Genomic DNA, 18488 nt, shown 5'->3' on the forward strand with positions numbered 1-18488 from the left:
AACGAATTGTCTGGCTGTGTGAGGGAACTGAATTGACGGACACAGTCGAACCTTCACCTTAATAATAATTACTGTGGCAAGGTGTATGTCTTTCTCCTCTCCCTTTCTGTGGGCTGCCTACACCACATACTATTCGCGTTTAAAACAGCTTCTCTACAGGAAAGGTTTTTTCCACTAGAGGGTCATCAATACAAGATAGTCACTAATAAATCCAATAGGGAATTCAGTACAAAATTCTTTGCCCAGAGAATGGTGAGAATGTGGAACTCGCTAGCATATCTCATTTGAAACATACAAAATTCTTACAGGGCTTGACTGAGTAGTTGCAGGGAGGATGTTTCCCCCGGGCTGGGGAGTCTAGAACCAGGGGTCACAGTCTCAGAATAAAGGGTCGGCCATTTAGGACTGAGATGAGGAGAAATTTTTTCATTCGTAGAGGATGGTGAATCTTTGGAATTCTCTACCCCAGAGAGCTGTGGAGGCTCAGTCGTTGAGTATATTCAGGACAGAGATCGCTAGATTTTTGCATATTAAGGGAATCAAGGGATATGGGGATAGTGCAGGAAAGTGGAGTTGAGGTCGAAGATCAGCCATGACCTTATTGAATAGCGGAGCAGGCTCGAGGGGCCGATTGGCCTGCTCCTGCTCCGAATTCTTCTGTCTTTATGTTCATATGAAGTAGTTGAGGTGAATAGCATAGATACATTTAAAAAAAACTAGATAAATATATAAAGGAATAGAAGGATATACTGATGGAGTTAGATGATGTAGTGGGAGGAGGCTCGTGCGGAGCATAAACGCCAACACTGGCCAGTTGGACCGAATGGCCTGTTTCTGTGCTGTAATTTCTATGTAATGCCCAACACGAGAGCAAGAGACAACCTGCTCACAGGCCTCTACCGGTGCACTAGGCAAGTGAGGGAAGACAGAGGTGCACCTCCCTCTGAATTTTCCAACCCTGTGTTGAAAATTCTGGCCCTTTTAGTGCTTCGCTGTGAGATCGATGTGTGAGAATTCCAGGCATGAACCCAAGCCCAATTTCTCCCAGGCACAAGATGTTCCAAACTCCACTCGGGCAGCTTGATATTTAATAGCGCCGATGATGGTGCGTCTCCATTGTTAAGAGGAGGTAACGTAAGAAATAGGAGCACGAGAAGGCCATTCGGCCCCTTGAGCCTGCTCCTCCATCTGATCGTGGACTCAATTCCACTTCCCTGCCTGCTCCCCATAACCCTTTTCATTCAAAAATCTGTCTATCTCCACCTTAAATATATTCAATGACCCAGCCTTCACAGCTCTCTGGGGTACAGAATTCCAAATATTCACGACCCTCTGAGAGAAGAAATTCCTCCTCATCTCCGTTTTAAATGTGCGACCCCTTATTTTGAAACTATGTCCCCTGGTTCTAGATTCCCCCACAAGGGGAAAACAGCCTCTCAGCATCTACCCAGTCGAGCCCCCTCAGAATCTTATGTGTTTCAATAAGATCACCTCTCATTCTTCTAAACTCCAATGAGTATAGGCTCAACCTACTCAACTTTTCTTCATAAGACAACCCTTTCATCTCAGGAATCAACCTAGTGAACCTTCTCTCAACTGCCTCCAATGCAAGTATATCCCTCCTCAAATAAGGAGACCAAAACAGTACGCAGTACTCCAGGCGTGGTTTAATCATTAACTGTAATCTATATGGTGAGATAATGTTCTCCATCTCACACAGACGCAGAAACAGGGTTATCCTTGATTTACATGTTTAAAAAAAAAAACTTGTTCATTTGATTTGCATAGTTTGGATATAAGGATTAATCCTACGTGGCCCAGTGGGGAAACCGCTCTCAATAAGAAGTACAGGTTAGAGAAAGGGTTCAAGCATTGTAGCCCAGAATCTCTGACACGGGTTCCTCACTGCCAGTGCAGTATCGCAGATTCAACCACGTAATATCGCCATCTAATTGGGGTTGCGATCCAGCCACCTGGTGGTGCAGGCTCGAAGGGCCGAATGGCCTACTCCTGCACCTATTTTCTATGTTTCTATGATGGAGCAGAGATGGGCTCATAACTCAGTTGGTACAGTTGGTGACTTATTTCTGTTGAGGAAGTTTTTGTATAAAAGTTTTATAAAGTGAAAGACTAAACTTCGACCTCCTTCTCCTTTACAGGATAAAGTCCGATTACGATACAAGCTCACATTTACGCTGGGCGAGCAGACCTTCAATGAGATGGGCGACGTGGATCAATTCCCAGCTCCAGAATCCTGGGGGAATCTCTAACTAGGACACAAGCAGAGACGCTACACAACGCTGCTGCTCTATTGTTAGGAGACCAATAACATTTTGCTAATAAGGTGAACAAAAGGTGGGGTGAGGGGGGGCAGGGGAGCTACATTAATTCAAATAAAACCCTGAAGCATTGATTTTCTGATTTCTAAGGCAGATCTGATTGTACAACAAGCTGGTCTGGAGCGAGATCTCTGTCCTGCTGCTGAGCGGGATGCTGTTATTCCCTGCTGGCGATGTCAAAATAGTCCCCTCTTCGGGCTTGATGGTGTCATAAAGACTCCGTTAACATTAAACAATGTGTGATAAAATTGTTAAAAAGTTTTATTCTGACTGGTTTCAAAGTCTCCTTTTTCTGAGATACAAGTTTAACTATTTATTTCGCCCCCCCCCCCCCCCCAACCCACTAATCAAGCCTGCCCCCCAAATTGGATTTATATAAGTGGCTCCATTGATGAGGCTAGTGTGCAACTGATCTACATGGGCCAGAAGGCCTGAGTCCTGCTCTTTGCTGTGTGAGGCATCCAACAGCTAGAGTAGCGACACTGCAGTTAGCTGTAGCGACCCTGGGCCAACGAGAGAGAAATCGGACAGCATTTCCCGTTCCTGAGTTCTCTCCGCTGGTCCCTCCTGAAAAGTGCTTCTCTGGGAATTGGATGAGGGCAGGGTCAGGGCTCGATCCCCACCGTCAAATACACGCATGGCTCATCTCTGAAGAGTGGTCATTTGGACAAGGTACGAGGAGCAGGGAGGAAAGCTGCGTCAGGGGAAATGTACTCTGGCATGTTTTGTTGAAAACGGAAAATATTTATTTTTTAATGTAATCTGTACGTTGAGATATGGTTCTTCACCTCACACAGATGCAGAATCAGGGTTATTCCTTGGGTTGCATGTTATAAAAACCTGTTCATTTGATTTGCATAGTTTGGATATCCAGCTTAATCCTACATAACCCAGCAGGGAACCCGCTCTCAATAAGAAGTACAGGTTAGAGATGGGATTTTCAAGCCCAGAATCTCTGGCCCGTGCTCCCCACTGCGAGTGCAGCATCGCAGATTCAACCACGTAATATCCAGGATTTTTATAGGGATTGCGATCCAGCTACCTGAAGGAGCAGAGATGGGTTTATAACTCGCATCCTTCCTTTTACTTCAAGGGAGTTCTGGGAATGTCGAGATGTGGTTCTCCTGTCATCACATGTAATGACCCAACCCCTCGTGTGCGGACCCTGTGATCTGCTGTCAGATTAGGAGCCTCCTGTTCTGGCCCGCTAAGCACACGTGATCGATTCTGTGCACACGTGGGATGACAGGAGCAGGCGGGCACACAGTGCTGACTCCACATCAGTTCCAGCTCCTTTTGAACATTTGACAGACATTCAGGCAAAAATGGCGATGCTAGCCATAATTCACACGAATCCCTGTTGAGAAAGACTGTTACACCCATCAGCCCTCCCCTCTTGTCTTTCCAAAACTATCTGTGTTTCTGTCTTTTCAGGACCAAATATTCTGATGGAATGATTGCCAGGCCCTCCAATAGACCCCAAATAAAAGCAGCACCCATTATAATGTAATCTGGGGGAGAGCGGCACACTTAATATTGAGGGTCTCTCCATTTGAATTCTGCGAACCTGCGAGGCGAACACTAAGTGCTTTCGCTTTACAAGAGTGAATTCACGGAGCCGTCGATGGGAGTGAGAGAGCGTGGCGACCGTAAGACTGTGAAAACCCTGCATTGGTCTATCAGAGGATACACCTCTGATTTACCGTGCGGGCGTGTCTGTGTTTATCTCTGTGCAATGTGTCGCACAAAGCTCAAGGGCACACTACCAACCCGAGCACTTTAGAAGTAGTTCACAATGTTATGTAGTTCGTCATTTCTGTAATCGAAGGAGCCTTATAAAGCTGCAGTCAGTTTTTTTTTAATGAAACCTATTTTTTATTTGTACTCCAGTGGAGCAGGGAAGGACAATGGAAAGTGGAGTGCTGGCTCTGCACTTCCTGTGCAAAATGGGGGTGGAAACTTTCACATCTTGACAACTTATGCTCAGTGAGTGATGGTACGCCATGTTGGAATGCCTTTAGAAGCCGTTCTACTGTTAAAAGTCACCTTGCTGGCTGACCTAGTGAAAGGTCCTAATGTCAATAAGCATCAGCTAGTTGTTACACAGCGTAGCTCCTCATCCTTCCTGTCCAAGATTTTAATGGCAGGGGCTTCGAATGCCGATTATAATCAAATCTCTTCTCTTGCAATTTCTCGGAGGCTGGTAAAACCGTTTAATATTAGAGAAGTTTTAGTTTGTCCATTGATTATCATGATGCTTTTTTGGGCGTCAGGGTGCAGTTTGTTTGAGGTGCGAGATAGTGAATTTGACAAATGTACAGTTGTACTTGCTATTAACTCTTCATTCCAGTTTGCTTAATTTGAATTGTCTGATGACTCAAATTATTTTTAAGCACTAAGTTTCCGCTTTGTGTTTTTTTATTAATATTGTTTTTATCCTTCAACCAATGTCACCTAAAACAGATCATCTGGTCATTTATCTCATTGCCGTTTGTGGGAGCTTGCTGTGCACAAATTGGCTGTGGTGTTTCCCCATATAGCAACAGTGACTACACTTTGAAAATACTTCATTAGTTCTAAAGCGTCCTGAGGTCTTGAAAGGTGCTGTATTATTTATGCAAGCCCAAGCCCTTTTCATTTGAATTATTAACACAACACAATAAATAGGAGCAGGAGTAGGCCATTCGGCCCCTCGAGCCTGCTCCGCCATTCATAAGATCATGGCTGAACTTCTACCTCAACTCCATTTTCCTGCACTATCACCATATCCCTCGATTCCCTTAATATCCAAAATCTATCGATCTCTGCCTTGAATATACTCAACAACTGAGCATCCACAGTCCTCTGGGATAGAGAATTCCAAAGATTCACCACCCTCTGAGTGAAGAAATTTCTCCTCATCTCAGTCCTAAATGGCCGACCCCTGATTCTGAGACTGTGACCCCTGGTTCTAGACTCCCCAGCCCAGGGGAAACATCCTCTGGGGTAGAGTATTGAATTATTTTAACTTTTTCTATTAACTTCAGGTGATCCCGAATAGACCATAACCTAATAAAACTACCGGCCCTCTCGCCTCGACCAGTATACCTTCGGTCTCAGTGTCACAAAACAAATTATATTTTTGTCCTTCGATAAGAAATCATTGAGTGAAATGAGGCCAATCTTTGCCTACAAGCCGCGTTGATTCCAAAAGCTGTTGCATTGGATTCTAATCGGCCTATTTAATCTCCTCGAGAGAAAAAAAGTTCTGCAGAGTTTCTCTACCTCCAGGTAAATCGAACAAAAGTTCAGAATGGCAACAAGCGCGACTGAGGTCGGGTGTAGCCTACAGTCCCGTCGCCTCGTAGCGCAGCAGTCCTGAGAATGCCCCGGGGCGGCGGGGGGAAACTGTGGCCCTATTCGGAAAGTAACTGTGGGGTAGAGTGGGGGAGAAAGAAAAATACCGCAGATGCTAGAGGCACACAGCAACTCAGACAGCACCTGTGGAGGGAAATGACATGTTCGCACTTGAAGTGCAGATCCTACTGCGAAACTGAAAAGTGAGAGGATGACAAAGCGTATTAATATCAGGGGAGGGCGATAAACATATATTTTAAACAACACAGAAGCCCAGAGAGAAATCTTTAAGTGGATCATCTGAACCAAGTAATGAGCAGAAAGATTAAGAAGTTGAAGAGACATAAAGGAAATGCAAATAGCTAAGGGTTTGGGTGACTGGGGTCAATGGGAGCGATGGAAATCTTCAGGATCTGCTATGAAATTGAAACTAGTTTAAAAATGAGGATGCGGCTAAAGTCTGCAGTTCGTGTTCAGACCAGAGTATTACAGGGGGCCGAGGAGAAAGATGATGTATTGTCCTTGGAGCTTGCGCTGAAACAGTGTACGAGGTCAATGACAAGAGGTCCAGTTTGCATTCTCATACTATCTAGACCGCTTTACTCAAAAACCGTACAGTCTATTAATAAGCTGAGAGTCTGACGTGTATTCGGTTCACTTTCCAAAATTAACTTCTCTCATGTGTGCGTGTGTGTGTGGGAGTACTGGCAGTGTGTATAGTGGCATTGAGCCAAATTAGGCTGTGCTGAAATGCATTTTATAATTACGTTTCTCTTCAATAGTTGAGGCATGGTATGCATGTCGGCTTGATTCACAGAGCATGTGAAAAATGGCTTGCCCTTTCGCTATATGGCCTGTGAAAACATAAAAGAGAGGGAGGGAAAAGTAGAAATGAGTAAAGTGGCAGTGATGGTGAGGATTCATTTTCATAAATTAAAGTGCTACAGTATAACATGAGGGGCAGGAGCTTTTGTTCAGAGTTGTATATTCCTGAACTGTTTCCTTTCTGTAATTGTAGCTGCTCTCAATCACCAATTCAGTCCTCTATATATTGTGGGGCGGATTCAGTGAGAGCCCGGGGAAACTGCACAGCCACAGGATTCACATGTGCGCGACTGTGACACTTCCACTCCGATCTTCTCGAATGTCAGGGGGTTGGTGCGTACAGGCAGCGTTGGGTGAGTCACGTTGCAGGCCTTTGCGGGCAGGCTGAGAGTTGGCCCACAGCCAGATCCAGAGTGGCAACCTGACCCTTTCTTCTCCCCCCCCCCCCCCCCCCTCCCCCCCCCCCCAAATACCGGCAGCAGCGTGACTCATATTTACCGCTGTTTGCCTTTTCAGTCAGAGGAAAGAAGAGAAACCCTCGTTCTGCCAACCTCACGTCAGAGGTGACCTGGTCATCATTTTATGAGCATTAATTTATGAGCCAGCAAAGAGAGGACTTGCATTCATGTAACACTTCAGGATGACCTGAGGTGCTCACAGCCAGAGTTAGAATCTTCCACAGCCAAAGGTTTTTTTTTTGAAGTGTAGTCACTGTTGGGTAGGTTAATATGCACAGCAAGATCCCACAAAGAACTGCATAAGTAATTACGTTCTCGCACGGATAATTAGCACGTTGGTTATTATTTAGCAACGTGTGTTTGAGCATTGATTCAAAGTAGTGTTCGATGCCCCCTTTATATTGCAGAGACCATGGGCTTCCAGTGCACCCAAATCCACTCTTATTTAATTTCAGAGTCCTGACAGCTGCGGAGAAATGACTGCGTGCGTCCACAAGAACTGCGTGCAGTTCATTAAAAGCCACCGTAACTTGCCTTTTATGGATGGTGGATTTTCCTTAGTGCCTATCTAACGGGAGCCAGCCATTTGCCACTGATAGCCTGCGGAGCAGCCTTGGAAAATCCACCTCTTGCGATGTTTCTTGGCTGCTTCACACTGAAGTTGGAGCTGCTCTAAAGTCAAGGTGTGCGAATTTTTCTGGGGTTTGGGGAGGGTGGAGGATGGGGCGCTCGTCCACAATGCACAGACTGCACCGTTGATGGTGGCGGGTTTCACCATCGTACAAGATTTGTACAGACCTTTTCCAAGGCCTAGAAATTGGCTCACGCCGGAATCATACACACCCGAGGTCGGTGGTAGGACCACAGCAATGAGAACTACCGTCCTCATTAACTTCTTGCCGGTGAGCTGCGGATGCCAGTTGCAGCCCAAGCAATAGCTCACCGGTCCTGGAGAGGAGGGGGGAGGTGGAGGTGGAGGTGGTGGGGGGAGGGCAACGAGTTCAGGCACCCGCAGGAGAGTCCAGGCAGAGGGCGGTGGTGGCTCCCCCATTTTATGTGGACCTAGACGTAGAACCCCTGTTCCTCCTGGAAGCACATCTTGCCTTTCCAGTGGCAGCCTCCAGCGGTCCATTTAAGGACTACCGGTTTGGCTTCTAAGCACCTGGAGAAACCGACCACAGCATGAATGCTGTTAGGCCCTTTGCATGTGCAAATCAGGGACCGAACGCCTGTTTCAGGCACGTGTCCTGAACACCTACAGAGGAGCCCTAACCAATATGGCAGGCGCAGAATAAGCACATGTACGGAGCCCGCCATGTTGAACCCTTATGCGCCCATTTGACACAATGCAATTGCTAGGACTTTAAGTCACTTGCGAGTTACCAATCTTCAGTAACCGTGAGGTAGCTGCAACAGCATTGTCACTGGTGTGAGATGGCTCCTGGATTATATTCAGCTTACCTCTGTCGCCAGATGGTGCCCAGTTGATTCAAGGACCCTCATTACAACGGGGTCCTCATTTCTGTCTGTCCAAAATGTGATGTACACTCCAGTGGCTGTATATCACCGGGCAAAATCGGGTGAGGTGCGCTGTAAAATGTGTAAGGAAGTGTTAATCGAGTGAACTCGCTGACTGGATGAAAAAAATTTTGCTATTCGGTGATTTAACTAAAGTCCAACAGCTAAACCCCCAACGGCATTGGCCATCGCCGAGGTGAATGGAATGATACAGCACAGAAGGAGGCTATTCAGGCCATCTTGCCAATTAGTTCCACTCCCCTGCCCCAGAGCACTGCAAAATTTGCCCTTGTGAAAGTTACTATTGAATCTGCTTCCACTGCTCTTTCAGGCAGCGCGTTCCAGATCATAACTCGCTGCGTAAAGAAAACAGATCTCACCTCTCCATGGTTCGTTCACCAATTACCTTAAATCTGTGTCCTCTAGTTACGGACCCTTCCAACAGTGGAAACAGTTTCTCCTTATTGACTCTTATCAAAACCCTTTATGATTTTGAGCGCCCCTATTAAATCTTTGCTACAGGGAGAACAATCCCAGCTTCTCCAGTATCTCCACATATTGAAGAGCAAAGGGGACGTTTGATATAGATTTATGCAGCTTTCTTTTTTACTCACTTGGTTTAATCGATTCTAGGGTGTGGCCCATCAACAGAAATTGGCTTTTTCTATAACGTTTTATATTGTCCCTTGCACGGTGATGCTAAGCTGGGACCTTAGGCGTGCGGCTCTCCTCCGCTGTTTCATCTTGCAGTATAGCCCCGGTATTTTCCTAGCCTCTTGGAGGACGGAAAGGATTGAAGCTTCATTGGCCCTCACAGCAGCTCTCAGGTCCCACAAAGATGGATAGCATCGGAGATATGGACTTGATTTCCTTTGCATAATGATTGACAGTAGCGAGAGTATCACCTGCGTGGCACATTACCAAGTGAAACTTTTTCGTTCCTAAATGGGAAAGGTGGCCAATACGTTCACAGTGGAGAACTTGCTCAAGTTGTGTTTGATCTGCCTCAGAAAGTGGAAATGTGTTTAGTCTGACCACGGACACGCTGTTTCCTTAACCTAACACTGCATATCTATTTGTTCCAATAAATCTTCATCATCTCTCCTGCTTTGGATCAGTCAAACTCACTTGTGTATATATTTATATGGTGTTTCAGAATTATGTACATTAGAGCAAAGATGTATTTATGGGAATTAAAGTTTTCTTCTCCCAGGATTGTGAGCGTCACAGTGATGTGTACTAGGCCTGCTTTTCTTTTGTGTATATTTTTCCAATAAATCGCTCAAAGTCTGTTTTATTTTTATTTTTCTGTTATATTTAGAGGGACTAGGCCTCATCACGGTGGGTTAAAACCCGAATCTTTTCCAGCTAGTAAACAGAAGCGACTTGCATCCCATCTGGCTGGGTTGGACTTGAACCTCAGTTCCGGACATGAAACACATATGTACAATCACTAGCACCACGTTGTCCCCCTATTTGTTGAGGCAGAGTAGAAGGAGCTTTCCTCTGCATCTAACTATGCTGGACCTGAGCTGGGAGTGGCTGGGTGTCTGAATTGGAAAGTGTTGACTGGCTCAAACGGGGACCAATGATCCACCTGTGGCACTAGCCCCTTCTCACTGCCACATCAGTCCTTACTGTGTCTGGTGAAGGATGGAGCCTGCATTTTGTTCTGCCTGCCAACGACGACTCTCAGAAATCGGAGCAAGCAGAACCCTGGATGTATGGGGAAAGCATAAGAACATCAGAATTGGGAGTCGGCCATCTGACTGATCTGAAAAGCATCACTACACGTGAATCCGAAGTGTTTACATGGATTGATGTGTAGTAAGTTCCCATGACAGTTTGAGTGTTCAGGTCATGAGGATTATTTAATGGGCTCGCTCAGAATATTGCAGTTTTATTTTGTGGCTAAGCCAAAATCTAAATTGCCCCTTCAAAAGTTTAAATATACCAGATTTTCACACAAGTTGAATATTTGAAACCTTTGAAAAATAAAATAGTATAATTGAATATAGAGCTGGACTGACACATGAGGAGAGACTGGATCGTCTGGGCCTTTATTCACTGGAGTTTAGAAGGATGAGAGGGGATCTCATAGAAACATATAAAATTCTGACAGGACTGGTCAGGTTAGATGCAGGAAGAATGTTCCCGATGTTGGGGAAGTCCAGAACCAGGGGACACAGTCTAAGGATAAGGAGTAAGCCATTTATGACCGAGATGAGGAGAAACTTCTTCACTCAGAGATTTGTTAACCTGTGGAATTCCCTACCGCAGAGAGTTGTTGATGCCAGTTCATTGGATATATTCAAGAGGGAGTTCGATATGGCCCTTACGGCTAAAGGGATCAATGGGTATGGAGTGAAAGCAGGAAAGGGGTACTGAGGTGCATGATCAGCCATGATCTTATTGAATGGTGGTGCAGGCTCGAAGGACCGAATGGCCTACTCCTGCACCTATCTTCTATGTTTCTATAACTCCTAGATTGTTGGAGAAGGTTTCTCTCTACAGTGCACAAGTACTCTTCTGAGGTGTGGTGGGGTGATTAGATAGCGTACCACAGCTAGTCCAATCATGCTCTCAGTATGGTCAGCTGAAGCAGACAAACTATTATCAGGTGAGATAGAGCTCACCCTGATCAGAAGGGGTTTCTGCTCCAAATGCTTAATAGTCTCCAAAAGGCAAGGATCTCACTCTTAAACTAAATTGTGTTGTCTTAATTTGATCCCTAAGCTTAGAGAATGTCCACCGATTATCCTCGCACTGCTAAGCTACCATAAGCCTAAAGGATATATACATTTATAATGCATATGAGATCTACCCAGAAGATTCTCGAGATTAATATCAAGGGGAAAAGCAATCAGTCTGAGGCACTCCCCATTGTTCTAATAATGGCAGAAGTTAGAAAAAGATTAGTAACTTCTGCCATTACAATCTCCAGTTGGCCCATCATCCCTTTTTTCTCTCAAATCTCTCCTGTCTTCCACCCTATCACAGACCTTCCCTTTTGTTCTTTCCTCCCCTCCCCCTTTCAGTGCTCCTTAAGAATCAGTTCATTTTGAACATTCGCCAGTTCTGACGAAGTGTCATCGACCTGAAATGTTAATTCTGTTTCTCTCTCCACACGCATCTCTGCTGAAATTTCCAGGAGATAATACCATCCAAGGGCTGAGATTCAAGTTCATTTATAAGAACCACCCAGTAACCAACCAAGCAGGAACTGGTGAACACAAGGGACATTGTTACCACAACCCAAAAGAAAGGTCTTCTCCCTTGGACTGGTTTCCAGTGCTTGTGGTTCGGATATCCCCTTACACGGTCAGGGATCTGGGCAAAAGATAATTTAAGACTTTTGGGGCTGATACCAGCAGCCACTTTCTCAACATCTGATTGTCTAGCTGAATCTGCTCAGCTAGTAGCCCTCTACTCCTCACCAAATTCCCCTGTTTCTAATCAGTGAGGGTTAACTGTGCCACAGTTCTAGATCTCACATGGTCATGGAAGGGTATTATGCTACCAGATAGTCCTCTAATTGCTGGTAGCAGGAAGTGGTTCCCATTTTCAGGGCAAGTGGACAATTGAGTAGTCTACCCGACTCATAAGTTGATCAGAGCATTTGTCACGCCCAGCTAAGATTAACTACCTTACCACAGACTCGGGGCTCAATTTTCTCCAAGCTCATTTTCTGGTGTATTGCCAGTGTTACGCCCATTTTTCTAGGCCAGAAATGCGGCAGAAATATTTTGCCAAAGTTTCCCCGATGTAGAATTCAAATTTAGCGCCACACAGCGTGTCCAGTCGCCTTGGGGGGGGGGGGGGGGGTGGAGTCTGTTGTCTGCGCCAAAAAACAATGCCGCACCTTCTGCGCATGCGCGGGGGGGAAAAGTTACGTTTTTGACGTTCCAATGGATGCACATGCTCGGTACAGCTTGGATTTGGCAATCGGCCATTTTTAAAGAGCTAGTTGTGTGTGTGACAAGTGCTGCGTGAGAGCATTGGAAAAATCACAGCTGCAGCAACGCGGAGCAAGGACCAAGAATTTCTTACTGGAAGAAGTGGAGGCACTAGTTACTGTGATTGAGAACAGATGGCAGGAGCTGGACACCAGCAGAGGTCACATAAAAGTTCCACCAACAGAAATAAAGAAATGCTGGCACCAAGTTGCAGAAGATTACTGCGCAGTGGTGAACACCATGAGATCTAGAGGCCAGTGTAAAAAGAAACGGCAGGACCTTGGTCAAGTAGTTAGTGTCAGTAATATTTTCATTTATTCAATGCAATTGTAAATGTGACCAGTTGAATATGTCCCACCCAGCAGAAAGACTTTCTAAAAAGTTGCATTTTCATCTTTGCAGAGGAAGGTTGGCACTTAATAAAAGGGAAAGAACTCGAACAGGAGGAGGCCCAGCAAATCTGCACCCATTGACACCCTTGGAAGAAAGGGTCGCTGCTTTGATGGGTCCTGCCTGGAAAAAAAACAATCAGTACTGCACACACTCGAGGGAGAGGGTAAGTCCTGCAAATTCATCATCGCTCTTCAAATCAACCTGCTGCCTGGCCTGCAATGTGTGAGCCTACTCATGCCACCCAACCTGCCCCCTCCTCTGCTGCTAACCATTTGACTGTTCTGTTATATTTTGCAGCACTTGAGGCCAACCCTGGCGATGCAGAAGAAGATTCAGATGCAGACGAGCCTGAAGAGGAGAATATTTTCCAATCCATCCATGGGGATGAGGGGATGGAGCTGGATGAAGCTCCCACTGTTGTACTGACTTTGGTGGAGGTGCCGCTCATGGAGGTGACAGCCCCTTCCGTGACTAGTGGTTTGAGTGTTGGTGGGACATTCCATTGTTTTACACCTTCCAAGGTTGCGGGTCCCAGTGGTGTTGTGCAGTGAGGCACACTCGGCCCCACCTTCCAAGGTTGCAGGTCCCAGTGGTGTGGTGCAGCAAGGCACACCCAGGGCCCCACCTTCCGAGGTTGCAGGTTCCAGTGGTGCGGTGCAGCGAGGCACACCCAGGGCCCCACCGTCCCAGGCTATGGGTCCCAGTGCGAGCCACACCCATGGGGAGGAGGGGAAGGAGAACTCGACCGCGCTCTCCTGAGGTGCAGGATCTAACAGATGTGGTTCAGATGTCGTTGAGTGCGGAGAGTATTGACCTTACCCGATCACTCCTGGACGCCATCACAGTGGGGTGAGTGATGAGGTGGAAGGTCTGTTGGGCGAAGTAACAACACTTTCATGAGAAATGGGAACGATATGCGGGACCATCAGTGAGGGAAAAGTGGTCATGAGGGAGGAAATGTCAGAGGTAGTGTAAACCACGTCACTGACCATAAGGGAGGGAACGTTGCAGGTCGTTGAGACACTATCAGGGCGCATGAGGGATGGCATGAGAATCAACTGTCACTCTCACTCCAATCCCCACACCAGTCTCTCAAGAGCCGAAAGCCGGGCCCTCCAACTTGCTGCCTGTCGCTGATGCCCCCCACCCACTCCCCACCCTCAAGAGGTGTGCAGTACCCGAGATGTTAGAAAGAATAAGCTTGGTATCAAGCCCAGAAACACCATGCCACTGCCTGTGGGCAGGGGTGGTGGCGTGTTCAAGACCAAGTGCAGTGGGCGGTCTTAGAATAAGGGGGATGAGAGATGGGTGCAGCCTTTATTTGCTGCTGTTGATATTATTGTTACTGTTGTAACTGTTCTCAAATTAAAAGTTTTTGTAAGTTATGTAACTTTACAAGTTTATAAGTGATCTTAAAATTTTTAAGTGATCTTAAACTAAAGTTTGATACAAGAATCATTTTATTAAAGTTAAGTTATCGTAAACTTTTGAATAAAATATATTTTACATTAAAACTAATCATGTTCCATTAACACGACATAACATTATGAAAGAGCTCCAAACAGTAAACATGTCCATGTGGAAGGCATTGTCAGTATTGCCCCCATACTTAAATTTAACCTTTGAAAGAATCCCAAAACAGCAGGAAAGCAGGCAGCACAGGTTCGCAGTTGTATCTCCCCAGGTCTGTGTGGATGGACCATACCCAAAGGTCTTTTGACTTCTCTCTCCCTCCCCACCCCCGGGCTCCAAGCCTTCTGATCGGCACCTCTCTCTCTCCTCCACCCCCCTGCCCCCCAGCTTGTTTTGTAGCCAAACCCCGAGTCGCTGTGTCCGGGCGTGGGGCCGATTCTGCCGGCCAAACCTATGACTCTCCAGCCATGCTTCAAGACGTTCGCTGATGGTGTGTGAGTGAGTTAAAAAAAAATGAGAGAACTTCTGAAATCCAACAAATTTACATTTACTACGTTGACAGGTTAAAAAAAAGTTGAAGTTTATTATTGATTTTGACAGTGTACTTGACTCCCTCCAAAATCTTCGATTTAAAATCAATGCCGTATTTCAGCGCAGATTTGTCAATGTGCGCTGGTTTTCATAACTCCCCAGAAGGTTTTTCGGGAGTGGCCAGATACGCCGACCTAAGAGAAAAAAATATTGGCTAAACTGCAAACAATTGGAAAAAAACAGCGCAGACATGTGGAAAGGTCAAAAAAAACTGGGCTAGAAAAATCGTAACTAAGTCAGTTACGCCGGCGCAGATCGCAGGGGGAAACTTGGAAAAAAATAAATATGCCAGAAAAAACGGCGCACACCAAAAAAACGGCGCAAATGATCGGGGAAAATTGAGCCCAATGTGTTGAACTTGGGGCTCCATACCATGCCGAACAATGTTTCGACCCAACTATCAGGCGAGCTGTCCTTCGTGAGCTTTTAATCATAGACCCGTACAGCACAGAAGGAGGCCATTCAGCCCATCATGCTTGTGCCAGCTCTCTGAAAGAACCGTCTAATTGGTCCCACTCCAACCCTGCTCTTTCCACCTAACCCTGCAAATTTTTCTTTTTCAAGTATATGTTTGGTTTTGATCTCTGGAATTCACATAGGTTGGGGTACAAGGGGGTTCTGCTCACTAGTGGTCCTATTGATCAGGCTAATGGTCCGAGCCGATTAATCCCAGCTCTAGAAGTTGCAAGAACATGTTGGAGAATCTTGGAAACACCGAGTCAGAAAGAACAGAATATACTGGTTCAAGATGTGTGGGGTTTTTTTTGCAAAATATAAATTTATTAGTTTATTTACAGCAATAAAATTAAAGTTCATATTCCACAAAACCAGCTTGTCAATAATCTTTATTCAAAATAAACTTTTTAATAGATAGGAATATAAACATGATCATAACAAGAAGTGTAGCTAGATAAACAAGGCATATGTTGAAAATAACTTTTTCTGTCAACGTGTAGAACCTGTTCCCTTCTCTTAAGTATCAGAAAAGGCAATAATTGGAGAAGATCAAATTCCATTGAAGCCCATTTGGGTTAAGAGTAACTTAATGTTGTTGGGTTAGTCTCGCTCACCCATCACCCCTGTGCTCGCTGACCTACATTGGCTTCTAGTTAAGCAACACCTCGACTTAAATCCTCATTCTTATTTTCAAATCCCTCCATGGCCTCGCCCTCCCTATCTCTGTAATCCCCTCCAGCCCCACAACGCCTCTCCCCCGAAATGTCTGCGCTCCTCTAATTCTGCCCTCTTGAGCATCCCTAATTATAATCGCTCAACCATCGGTGGCCGTGCCTTCTGTTGCCTGGGCCCCAAGCTCTGGAACTCCTTGCCTAAACCTCTCTACCTCTCGTTCCTCCTTCAAGATGCTCCTTTAAACCTACACCTTTGACCAAGCTTTTGGTCACCTGCGCTAATTTCTACTTAGGCGGCTCGGTGTCAAATTTTTAAATCTTATTATACTCCTGTGAAGTTTCACAACGTTAAAGGTGCTATATAAATACAAGTTGTTAAGAGTAGCTTAATGTTGCTCAAAGTTGACCTATATTGAAGGATTTCTGCTGTTCTGAATTGGGCTCAAGCCCCATTTCTAGCAGTCCCACTCCAGCTCTCCCATCACCGCCTTTGTGAAGATGAACTAATGTTTCATTGTGAAAGCATGCCTCCTCATTGAATGCCACTGAACATATGGTAGTGCTGGAGTAGTCCAGAGTCTGGACTGGCCAACCATTCAAGCTAAATTGTGACGGAAAAATTGTTTGTTCAAATGTTCGAGCAGTGCCAACCTGTAATCAGATTAATAATTAGGCTTTAAAGGAAAAGACTTTTGTTTATAAAGTATCTTTTTTGACCTCCAGGCATTCCAACGTGCTTCAGAGCCACTGAAATAATTTTTAAATGCAGCCCCAAATCGTGGCCAACTTGTTTTCAGCATAGTCGCACAAACAGCAATAAGATAAATGATCAGATAATCTGATTTTAGTGATAATTGAGGACTAAATATTGGACAGGCCACCAAGGAGAATTCCTCTGCTTTTCTTCAAATAGTGCTGTAGGAACTTTTACATCCACTTGAGAGGGCAGAAAGACAGCACCCTCCCAACAATACAGCACTCCTTCGGTGCTGCACTGAAGTGTCGGCTTGGATTATGTGCTCGGGTGTCGGGAGCGGGGCTTGATGTCATAACCTTCTAACTCAAAGGCAAGAGTGCTCTCACTGAGCAACGACAGATACTTTAAGCGGAAAATCAACCCAACTTTACTGCCTCTGCTAAACTCACCAATGTCAGTCGGGGTGGCGATAGGTAGGCTGCAATTTATTTTTTATTCATTCTCGGGATGTGAGCGTCGCTAACCAGGCCAGCATTTACTGCCCATCCCCAATTTAGCTGAGTGGCTTGCTAGGTCATTTCAGAGGGCTGTTAAGAGCCAACCACTTCGCTGGTGGGTCTGGAGTCACATATCGGCCAGACCAGGTAAGGACGGCAGATTTCCTTCCCTGAAGCGCATCAGTGAACCAAATGCGTTTTTACGACATCCGGCAGTTACATGGAGTATGGATTACCCATACGAGCTTTTTATTTCAAATTTTTTTTTATTAACTGAATTTAAATTCCCCAGCTGCCATGGTGGGATTTGAACTCTTGTCTCTGTATCATTAGTTCAAGTCTCTGGATTACTAGTCCAGTAACCTAACCACTATGCTTCCCTGTCACATCTGGAGAAGGCGACATCTCAGATCGGGCTCATGCTATCTTGTGACTCCTGCACGGAGAGTGTGCTTGTGTTGACTTTGGGTGTGATCAGAATTGGACTCGGTTGCAATTCTCCTCCTCCTCCTCTCCCCGCAACATCCCCCCACCCTTCCACACACTGTCGAATAGCTTGCCAACACTTCCTGTCTAGGCTGAAGAATGGCCAGCTGGTACATTTAGAATAGTGATCCAGCAAGAGTCAACACTTCCAGGAGAACATTTGCAGAAAACTGGAATGCAAAAAAAGCAACTTGTCCTGAACTTAAGGAAAGGTAACTTCGATGATATAAGATGTGAATTGGCTAGAATAGACTGGCGAATGATACTTAAAGGGTTGATGGTGGATAGGCAATGGCAGGCATTTAAAGATCATATGGATGAACTTCAATAATTGTACGTCCCTGTCTGGAGTAAAAATAAAACGGGGAAGGTCGCTCAACTGTGGCTAACAAGGGAAATTAGGGATAGTGTTAAATCCAAAGCAGAGGCATATAAATTGGCCAGAAAAAGCAGCAAACCTGAGGACTGGGAAAAATTTGGAATTCAGCAGAGAAGGACAAAGGGTTTAATTAAGAGGGGGAAAATAGAGTATGAAAGGAAGCTTGCTGGGAACATAAAAACTGACTGCAAAAGCTTCTATAGATGTGTGAAGAGAAAAAGATTAGTGAAGACAAATGTAGGTCCCTTGCAGTCAGAATTTATAATGGGGAACAAACAAATGGCAGACCAGTTGAACAAATACTTTGGTTCTGTCTTCACGAAGGAAGACACAAATAACCTTCTAGAAATACTAGGGGACCCGAGAGTCGAGCGAGAAGGAGAAATTGAAGGAAATCCTTATTAGTCAGGAAATTGTGTTGGGGAAATTGATGGGATTGAAGGCCGATAAATCTCCAGGGCCTGATAGTC

General features: G+C 45.4%; 1 protein-coding gene across 4 annotated transcripts in view; it reads left to right on the forward strand.

The window, feature by feature from the left end:
• LOC139230007 (ADP-ribosylation factor-binding protein GGA1-like) overlaps positions 1 to 12853 on the forward strand; it is a 78844-nt gene extending 65991 nt beyond the window's left edge. For 2 of the 4 annotated variants that reach the window (XM_070861723.1, XM_070861722.1), the window contains exon 17: positions 2160 to 6956. In XM_070861723.1, coding sequence (XP_070717824.1) covers positions 2160 to 2270 — 111 coding nt within the window. In that variant the 3' untranslated portion in view covers positions 2271 to 6956. Of the gene's footprint in view, positions 1 to 2159; positions 6957 to 12834 lie in introns of those variants that run through there. The other 2 variants (XR_011587874.1, XR_011587875.1) reach the window with 2 other exon arrangements.
• Positions 12854 to 18488: the final 5635 nt, after the last annotated feature.

This window comes from Pristiophorus japonicus, chromosome 19, assembly GCF_044704955.1.
Source record: "Pristiophorus japonicus isolate sPriJap1 chromosome 19, sPriJap1.hap1, whole genome shotgun sequence".
In the NCBI taxonomy this organism is placed as follows: domain Eukaryota; kingdom Metazoa; phylum Chordata; class Chondrichthyes; family Pristiophoridae; genus Pristiophorus; species Pristiophorus japonicus.